General features: G+C 41.2%; 1 protein-coding gene across 1 annotated transcript; it reads right to left on the reverse strand.

Moving 5' to 3' along the window:
* Positions 1-471: 471 nt before the first annotated feature.
* LOC108880360 (electrogenic aspartate/glutamate antiporter SLC25A13, mitochondrial-like) lies at positions 472-8,619 on the reverse strand (the record flags this gene model as incomplete). The annotated part of the gene is made up of 5 exons (XM_051069392.1): positions 472-1,513; positions 2,534-2,624; positions 3,530-3,688; positions 7,149-7,287; positions 8,463-8,619. Coding segments are annotated over 5 exons (736 nt in total), but the record flags the coding sequence as incomplete, so codon positions are not given.
* Positions 8,620-10,899: the final 2,280 nt, after the last annotated feature.

Genomic DNA, 10,899 nt, shown 5'->3' on the forward strand with positions numbered 1-10,899 from the left:
CCTTACAAAGATATGTGTACTGTAACAACGCTTTGCACTACTGTAAAAAATACAGCAGGGTCCATAGACTAGTCATGTATCCACTTTATGTCACGTTCACTTTATGTTGTGCTTCTTTTCTCTGTATTACGCCTGCATGCGACACATTCCTGAAATATTCCAAATACATAAAAATGGAGTTAGTATGGTGACGTTTTCACACGTGAGGCTTTGTGGCTGCTATGTGTCAGTGTTTCAGGGTGTCAGAAACAGAATCAGGGGTGGTTTTGGCACACTGGTCTTTTGTTCTAAATAAGAGCTGCAACTGTATATTCTTTCATGAACTGTAACAATTAACAAGAAGTATATTGTAATGCAGAGTGCTCGCTATTAAACCCTGCTATGTTGACCATTAAAGCATAGCTGATGAACCTATGTCTTGCTTTTCTGTTTGTTCAAAAAAGGGGAATGAAAACTCAGCATTCGTTCAGTTTACTAATATAAGTTTCTCTTTACTCTCAGTACACACGTTGCTGCCATACGTACAGTAAGGCACGATTATTACACACCATATGTAACTCCTACATTCTCTGCACTGTACAGTTTTAAATACTCAGTCGTGACACGCTACAGAAGTGCAGTTGGTGCCAGCTCTTTGTCTCTTTCAGATATTTACACGTCTGCATACATTTAGACCTGAAACCAAATAATCTTACAACAGTTAACATCTTGTACAGTCAGAATGTTACACTGTGTCTTTACATTCAAGTATTGATTGGTCAAATTTTTGTGGATACATTTGATCAAATGAGCAAGTCAGGACCAAAACAGCCATATAGATATGAAAATATGTCTCTGGATATCTCCTATATACAGAAGTGCCACATTTATGATCAATAATTTTTTTAGCCAGTTATATGATATGAGGAATGTGCTTTTGATTATAAAGCAACAATAGGAAGACACTGGAAAAAGCTGCTGCTGTATGTAGTTATTGATACTATTTTCCAAAGCGGTTAAGGTGTGTTTCAACATCTGCCAGCCCTTCTACTGTCTGTGTGCATATACTGTACTGGCTAAACTGTATGAAAAACAAAACCCCAATATAATACAACTCTATACAATGTCAATCAAAGTTAAAACAAATACTGCACAAGTTCTACAAAGAGTTTCCTTGAAATCACCCATGCTAACTGGCTCACCAATTAACATGTCTGCCTATATACTACTATATAAGATAAATAATAAATAATTTTAAATAAGTGACTTAAAATACTACAAACATTCAAGCCCTCTCTTTCACTTACCCCCCACCTCACCCATGGACTAAACAAAGTGAGCAGTTCAAGGGGTGTTTGCAGGGGCTGCTGCTGCTGCTGCTGTTGCCACTGTGTAGCGTGGGAGATGGAGTCCAAACTTGCTCTCGATGCCAGCGAACGTGGCCACGGCCAACCTGAAGCCTCCGATGTGGTCGGGGTTGGGCGCCGGCAGGCTGATCCGAGACTTGGGGGTGGGCTCCGAGCCAGCCGGCTTTCTGTGGTGTGGGTAGAGAGAGAGAGAGAGAGAGACAGACAGACAGACGGAGGACGAAGCCAGAGGCACGGAGAAACAGGAGGAGGAGAGAGGCAAGACACAAAAAGGGGAACTGTTAAACATCAACATAGTGGCAGATGTTATTTTAACCAAATGGGTGAGGAAAGTGAGCGTGCGCAGACAGTTTTATCATTATTATTATTATTATTAAATCTTAAATTAATATTATCACATTAAACACTTTTCACCACATGAATAAACATCTTAATAGAAAATCATTTGTAAACATCTCTCCCTTTAAGCAGAACTGAATCAAAACCCTCACTGATTTCACACCGAGCTCTGTGATTCGCTGCCAACATGGACAGCAAAGAAACACAGATGAACTCACTCCAAAACCACACTGAATATTCACTGGATCTGCAGTTGATTTCGTTTCGCAGTGAGCCTTGGGGAGAAAGGCAGCTTCATGTAAAAGCAATGAGCCATCCAGCCGATACATGCGTGTGCAACAGCTGTCCATTAAAAGAAGCATTTTCTTAGTCACTCGAGAGGTTCACCGCCTCTGTTCTCCCCCCACGGACCTTTTTTCACTTTAGAGAACTAGCAAATTATTCCTGAGAGTGACCTATTTTGAGCAGGAAAATGAACGTGTTTCAATCCCAGAAGAGCACATGTACAAGTCAAATGGGTGCTGTCTGCTCTGATCACGGCATGGTAAAAATTCTCGAGTTTTAGAAAATTGTCACATCCAGAGCTTTGAGTGAGGGCTTCATCCTGTCAGCTTATGCACACAGAAATTATTTTTGGTCTTGTGGCATTTCTTTCTCTCTCGCAGAGGAGGGAGGACACATGGCGAGAGCAGCTACTGTACGCTGAAATGAACCATGCTGTTTCGAGGAGGTGGTGGTGTTTGATTGAATTGAATTTTTAGTGTGGTTGAGAGTTTTGTGACGACAGTAACAACAAAGCAAAATGGGCAACTGAGCGACATGCAAAGGTAAAACGGAGTGAAACTTACTGTCCCCCAAAGTCAATGTAGAACCAGCGCTGCAGGAGTTCATAGGTCACCAGAGTCACTCCAAACTGAGGCGAGGATCGAAACACTCGAGCTGCAGGAGGAGGCAGAACTGAGTTTATTCAAATTCACATGGACACTAATCTACACAAGTATATAATCAAGGGTTTAGGTTTGGTTTCCTGAGTGGTGGCGCACAATTAAGCCTGAGGTTCTTAAACCAAACTATTCTTTAAAAAATTATGAATGCTATTACTTGCGTTTAGCAATCAAGAAAATAATAAATTGTGATTAAATTAGTTATTTTACTCACTATAATAATGGTAGTGTAACATGAAATGACAAAACACTACAATTCATTAAATATCAAAAAATATAACATGCATCTCACAGTACAAAACCAAAGAAAAAAACATCAGGTACAACAGTACATATACTTCTACATACCTTACATATAGTGTCAAATAACATTTATGTGAGAAAAAGTAAACTGAACAGCAAAAGAAAGTTTATCCTGTATTGTTTATGCCTCGGCCTAAACTAACATTCACATTACTTCATAATTTTGAAAGACTTCTTTTTTGTCCTCACAGACACCTGAGAAGGTGATGGAACTACTTTCAACAGCTCTTTTCAGTTTCTCGAGTCCTTCTCTCAGGTTGATTACAGCCTAACAACATCCACCAGGAAGGCAGGTCAACCTGCATGTAGCCTGAGAGGTGAAACCCTGGCCAAAAAAAGCCTCAAAAGTAACAGCCTCTGCTTGTAAAGTGTAATTTTGTGAGCACATGGTAATAACTGACGGCAACTCAGATAAGCATATATACATTTTTATCCAGCTTGAGCTTCTCTCATTTTGTTCATGGCATCTGGACAGAAGTAAGAAAATTAAACTGTAGCTGTAAAAGTGTGGAGTTCTGAAATGGGACTTTTGCATGTGACATTCACTACAGCTCTTCTTTTCCTTATTAAATGTTGGACTTTGTGACTGTACTGTACCTCCTGCTCCTTTCCAGAAAGCACGGGCCCCCTCTTCTCTGAGGATCTTCCAGAAGCAGTCCACCAGGCCGCTGTAGGTGGTCTGACCGGCACGTGCCGCCACCTGTAGCCTGGTCTTGATCACGTCTGCTGGGGTCACCAGAGAGGCCGCTGGCATGCCTGGACAGAAAAATGCAAGAGCTGTTCAGTTGTGTGATGTTTTTTTTCTTAAACAGTGTTTGATTCTAAATAGAACACATATTTAAAATCAGCTCCAAACAAATGAGAATGATTTGAAGAAAGCAGCCATCAGCGATCGACTGAAATCTTGCATATCATTGTAACTGCATCTGATAGAGTGGTTTTAGCCTTCTTTGTTCCCTCTTTTAAAACACATCATCTTGGATCTTGACCATCTTGCAGCAAGTCTGCCACATACATACACTATACACAAGTAGGGGCCAGTTCCTATCACTTCACCATCAACCAATCCATACCACCAGTGAGGCCATTATTTAATCTCTACCTTTTTTCTTCCTTTCCTCTCTCCTCCACTTTTCTTACAGACGTTTGAAAGGGTCCAGACAATGGACGGTAATGAGAGCAATGCACACTGTGCCCCGTGTGCCGCTGAAAGTGACTGGCTGACTGGAGGGAGTGACTCCAGAGCCCCCTCTACAGCCACTTCAGCCATGAATGGGCTCAATCATTGATGGCTCGGTCATTACCATCAACTGCCCTCTTGACGATTTACTCTGACTTCTTGGTTTTTGTAACGGCCAAACGAGCTATTCAGCCAGTCTGATCAACTCGGCATTAGGTAGCAGACTGGCACCCAGTAGAGACTGACCACCTGCACTGAACTGAGAGGAGAGGAGAGGAGAGGAGAGGAGAGGAAATGAGGAAGCTTCCTGTGGTTTTCTGAGAATACGTGGTGCAGAATAGTTAAATGAAAGTTTCGGGATGAGGGATCAGAGTAAGAACTGATGTAGAAGCTCCGACTCTGCAAAACCAAATACTAAAAATTGCAGATTTGAAGAGAAGAATAATGACACAGTGGTGTATCATATAATGGCAAACATGCAGTGGTATATTTATATTGTATTGATACTACATCCCCAAATATTTAACATTTCTTTTAAAAGTCCCTTAAACAGGGAAAAAGTGGAAGAACCCACAGGAAGAGCAACAGAGGATGGATAAAGACATAGTAGATGTCTTGAGTACAGAAACGGACCAAAATAGCAAAAGTACAATTTGGAAAATCTTAATGACAATATTATTGCATCCAATAAATATTATAAAAAGAATATGTCTTCAAATGTCTCATGTCTAAGCAACAGTCTGAAACCCAAACAAATGCAGTTAAAGATGCTCTATGCAGTTTTTTGTAAAGAAAAATTCTGTTTGCATTCAGTATTTCTCAACAAAATGCAGTGTTAATCCATGAGATCTAACAAAAGTGCTGAATGTATCTTCTTCCTCATAAAACATTTAAAGACAATTTTTAAAACTATTTAAAATCATGCATTGTTTACATCCATGTTTGGCTCGTCACGACACCAACTGTACTTCAGTGTAACAGCTTAATGTGAATTGCGCCACCACATGCTCATGCTCACGTTCGCCTGTAGCCTGTGTGTCGCGCAGGTTGCATCCTAGATCATAAAAACATTGCTCTACAGCACCACTAGTGGTCAGAAAGTTCACAGGGTGCCTTTAAAACTGATAGAAAATAGAGAAAAGCAGCAAATATCCACATTTAAGAAGCTAGAGGCAGCAGATGTTTGGCATTTTTGCTTGAAAAGTAACTCAGACAATTATCAAAATAACTGACTGATGTATAAATCGACTGTTTCAGCTCTACATGACAAGAATGAAAACATTACTTCACCCTGTCAGGCACAAAAGTGTTGACAAAATTTGACTTGGCATGTAAAGGTAAAAGTAAAGGTTCCACCAAAAATAGTAGAGATCATTCTCAGGATATTCCTTACACCCCACAGCTAGTAATACCAAAAACTCCCTCCATAACTCTTTCTCGCATAAAGAGCTGATGTCAGTTAGAGATGGCCAACACTATGTTCTTCACCAAGCAGAGTAATGCCTAGCTAAATAATGCTGTACAAACTGAGCGTGTAATTCAATTTCCTGTGCTGACTGTAAAACACTAATTGCCAGAATGCTGCGACCGCTGATAAATATATGTGAAAGAGAGATGATAAATGTGTCGAAGTAACGAAAAAAATAAAGAAATCATGAGGCTCGTTTCAGCTCGGAGTCTGTGGGCCGTGGCTGCCAGTCTTGTGGTGAGAAACTGGAGTAAAAATGGAGGAGGGAGGCTGGATTTATGATTTTTCCATGTTGTGCCGTGCCTCTGCGTCAAAACGAGAGTGCTGCTGACACATCTCTGAGGATTCAAAACAAATATTAAGCCTTTTATGCAAATGTTGTAAAGCTTTTTAACTTGGCAGGAGAGCACTGGGCTGTTATTAATGTTTTCTTTAGGATAAATCCAATGTTAAACTCTGCTTTGGATAGATCATATTTTCATGCAGAGGATAAAGTTGTTAAGTCATCAGTGGATGTTTTGGTCCCTCTGGTTAGCTCACTGCTGTGGCTAAACTAAAGTATATACAGACAGGACTGCATGCATTCCTGCAGCGTGAACATGTATAAAGTATGCACAAGCATGTTTGCACAAGAGTGTGTGCTTTCTCGCGTGCATACGTGCATGTGTATGTACAATATATTAGGATTGGAAAGTCTTCCTGCTGGCCCTTGGTTGGCAGGCATGTGAGGCGCTTCCCTGCAGCAGAGCTCCAAAACCCCAGTCCCCAATCACTGAGCAGCGCTCTAATTAGCAGCTACCGCCATGGAGCCTGCGGTCAGGGGCTGCATGGCTTCCAAACTCTGAGCTCTGCTACTGTTACTGCCGGCTTCTGGAGGTCTGAGGGGGAAAGCAAGAGTGAGACCTGCTCACACCAGAGATTTCATTTCAGAAACTTCAGGGCTCTCATCATTGCGTCAGGGACTGAGGCAGACTTTTCTGGCTCAATATGGACAGTCAGATATTATACAGCATATGTATTTTTAAGAGAAAACCATGGGCACACTCTACAAGGCTAAACTGTTAAAATGCTGGGATTATACAGTCTAAACAAATGAACTGCAGAGAGTAGAAGTGTCTAATGTCTCCACTTGGCACCATGAGATTAAAACAACTACAATATTATGATAATTTATTCAAAGTCTCACCAGAGGACTGATCCCATAATGAAATATTTTTGTCTTAATCTCATAAATCCATAAATTCTTTCTATTTCAGGCTGTACAAATGAGTCTGAGTCATGAGTCAGTTTTTTTTTGTTATTTTAGCTGGATTATTACCTGATGTACACAAGGAACATATACTTTTATCACTTACAAAGAAAAAACAGGAAGCAATTATCCATTTTCCTGTTTTCATTTCTACTTATTCTTGTATATACACACAGTATATGTTTGGTATTTAAAGGAAAATATTTTATAAAGCACACATAGATGCTTTTGATTTGACAGTTTTTATGGATAGCGTGGGTAAAATTTCCTGTCCCCTGTCTGCAGGAGTTTGCAGGCAGTAGGCATGGAAGTATTTTACCTGCCAGAGCTCCTGCAAACAGCATCTTGGCCGGCCCTATCCTTCCGTCCTCCTCGGTGAGGTAAGCCTTGGTGTGAGCATAGCAGGGGAAGTAGATGGCTGAGAAGGGGATGTCCCGCAGAAAACAAGCCTTGGAACCCTAAAGGAAGAGAGTTAGAGGGAGAAATAGGTGCTTTAGGTCATAATATTGGGTTTAGAGTCAGACTCTCAGAAAGAGAAAACAAAGACAAGGATAAACAGAAAGGAGAGCAGAGAAAGAGTGATGGGGCTCTGGGGGATTCAGACCTTGACTTCTGGCTCTGGGCTCTGAAGATGGATAGCATTTTTTTTTTTCCTTTTCTAGCCACAATATGAAACATCAACTGTCTGTTCACAAACCAGATATTCAAGCATCAACTGATGTTACCGCCAAAGAAACTACTTCCAAAAGACTGGATCTCTTATGGTAGAGTGAAATATCGACCACAACATGCCAGACAAATCACGTCTCTCCATATGCAAACGATCTGTGTCCTCGGCAGCAGGTGAGGGAAGCAGCTCCAAAAGCAAAGCTGACAGAAAGAGAAAAACAGTGGGAAAAGCAGAGAAAGACAGACTGGCTGACGAAGATGGCTCCTTGTCTGCCACTGTAAACAACACTATATCATCAAGCCTATTGAGTTTCCTGCTGTATTTCAAGCCTGTTGGCCCGCTGCCATCTTCTTGATACATCAACTACAGTCAACAGAAGGCGTTTAAAGAACTGGGCAGGGTCTCCCTGTTTTGGACAGGCTTCATTTAACTCCTATGGGATAATCCTTTGGTTCCTTTACACACACACACACACACACACACATGCACAGAGAGGACTGGCAGATACCTGGGCTATCTCTTTCCCTCTCTTTCCTCTGGCACTTCTTGTCTGCCTGTCCCTCCTGCTTGCTGACTGGGGCCCGAGCGGCTGCTGAAAGCTGGGAGATTCTATCGAGGCAGGACAGACAAGCAGCGTCACAGGGACTGGGACTGGAAGTCTTAATATCAGGGTAATGGTGTTGGGTTGGGTAATGCACTTGTAGAGCGACAGCGGAGTTAGAGTGTGTGTATAAGATCCTTTTACACCAAGATGAGATTAAATTCAGTGATTTAGTGAAGTACGAATAGGAAACATACCTCTGATGCACAATATATACAGTGACTTCATATATGTCAGACATGATCTGGATCCATATTCCTACAATGACAGCTTTTCCCCAGTGATGAATGGTGGCGCTAGTGCGTTAGCCACCCTACCAACCGGTAGCTCCACCAGTGGAGGGTGAGCGTCAGGATAATTACCCTGACAAAGGCAGCTCTGTGCCTGGGTGCAGCCCCTGCGGAGCCAGCCCGTCTGGGGCTTGCAGGCTGGAGCTCGTCTCCTCCCCACCTCCCCTCCAACACCACCACCACCACCACCAACACCGCTACTGCTTTCTCAATGCACTTTGTCTCCTCTCTACGCACAGACCAGGAGACAAATGTAATGAAGCGTGTGCATGTGCGCACGTGAATTGACACGCACTCATCTGGGTAACGCAGAATTCTTACAGACAGTATGGACACACAGTCCAACACAGTCATAAATTAAGTGAGCGCATGACAACCACACAAACGCAGGAGCAGGTAGACAGGTAGACAGGTAGACGGAGACAAGAGGAGGATCCACATTCTTTTACAGCCTTGTTAACAGAAACAAAAGGTGCGCATGGAATTTGTCTGTGCTGACCTGTGGTCGAGTCAGCAGACACACATAAACCTGGAAAACGGAGTGATAAGGGTCCAGCGTAGTAAACAGTGAGCAGACTATCAACATTTAAGTCCTGTCTAAAGAAGGCCTGGTCTTTACTGAAAATCTGTTTACTACTTGGAATTTGACAACACAACTCAAGCCATCATCTTGCTTAAGTAAAACGAGGCAAATTAATATGACCGCAGGTATGAGATTGACATTTTCACACTTGATTGTGTTTACAGTCGAAGCAGAGTCTCTCCTGCCAAGCTCCATTAGGACTTATTTATGTAATTTAATTAGGCATGCTCTGTTTCACCCTGAGGGCTAATGTCCCTGTCTAGCCAGTTAAGCTGCTAATGTTAGCGGTAGCCACAGCTCATTCACTGATTCCTACAGGTCTTCTGTGTAACCAGTACCATCCAAAAAAATAAAATAAATAAGTAAATAAAAAAGTGTGGCTGTGCACCTAACAGGTACAGGTAACAGGTACAAACAGACTGATGTTAGAAGTCACAATATTTATGAGGGAAATTATTATGGAAATACAGGAAATATTCTTTAAAACACACCAACACAACAATATTACTATATTAGGCCCTAATATTACACGGTAATCTTTCACGCTTGCTTTACAATGTGTTGGTGCATAATATGACACAACCCTAATATGTTCAAACAGTGCACTGTAATTTTTAGCCCTGTGCCATTGAAAAATACCAATTACAGCAATTAAGGTTAAATACAGCTTTTAGCATAAATTGCACCTTTTCTAGTTCTTGAACATTAGACCACATGGAATTGTTGATTTAAATGATAGCTGGTGTGGGGTAAGGTAATATGTATAATTGTACAACAGTTAATAGAAAAATCACATATGATTTAGTCGGAAGAGTAATGAGAAATAATGGATTGTTGTGAAGTTTGAGGCTGACAAAAATACAATAGAATGGATACTTGACATCTGGCAATGATTTGTCGATTGATTTAACTTGAATTTAGTGTTACATAATATCTGGCTCTGGGCTTCTTTCAAGGGGTGTACCTTTCATTTTAAGATAAATGTGATTTCAATTTAAGAATTGGACATCTCCTGAATACAGTCATGTTTATTCTCCAAGTCTTCTATCATCAGTCAATGTCTAGTATCCTTTCACTGATACATTGTTGTGGTCAGATTTTTTTTACTGCTCAGAGTTCATTTCCTCAGCCCATGCAGTGGCGTGATGTGATTGTTTCAGAGTGAACATTTTAAACACTGCATCTCCCACCATCTTAACTGGGGCAGGAATAAATTAGCTTCATGCTCACAAATTAGAGGAGACAGAGACAAATTAAAAAGTGGGTTTCTGTGTTGAGGCAAGAGGGCAGATAGACATATATATATATAACACTGGGCTTTCAAAATAGAGCTTTCACACCAATAGCGTAAGAGTTGAGGTTTTGCATAACAAGGCCATTATTTTGAGAAGAACGGCTACGCTCTCCAAAGGCAGCTGCAGGATTCATACTAGTGCACACTACAGTGACTTCCTCTGAAGCCAATGGCAAAAGTTCAACTAAATTGAACATTAACCTCCACAATGCGTGCCAGTGGGAATCTGGATTTGATGGGAGGCAACAGTTATGACAGTGACAATTTTATTTAAAACATTTTTTGGGGAACTTTCTGCCTTTATAAGGAAGTGACAGTAGAGAGACGACAGGAAATGAGAGCAGAAACATGCAATATAGTCCCCAGTTAGAGTCCCTGGTTCAGTGCCTTAATCCCTTGGCCACTACAGTGACCCAACAGTTATAATTTTACTGTAGAAAAATATAGGAGTACATTGTGTGCATCTATGAATTCCCACAAATATGTAACTCTATCCTCTGATCCTGAGCAGGATCTGAGCGAAAAAATCTCAAGCAAGGCAAAAAATATCAGGTTAGAAATTAATTTGGTCATTTACATCCTAATGTAGCACACAGCATATTAGTTGGCTGTTTTGTAGGATTATTGTTGTT

This window comes from Lates calcarifer, unplaced genomic scaffold, assembly GCF_001640805.2.
Source record: "Lates calcarifer isolate ASB-BC8 unplaced genomic scaffold, TLL_Latcal_v3 _unitig_929_quiver_1957, whole genome shotgun sequence".
Taxonomy (NCBI): Eukaryota; Metazoa; Chordata; class Actinopteri; family Centropomidae; genus Lates; species Lates calcarifer.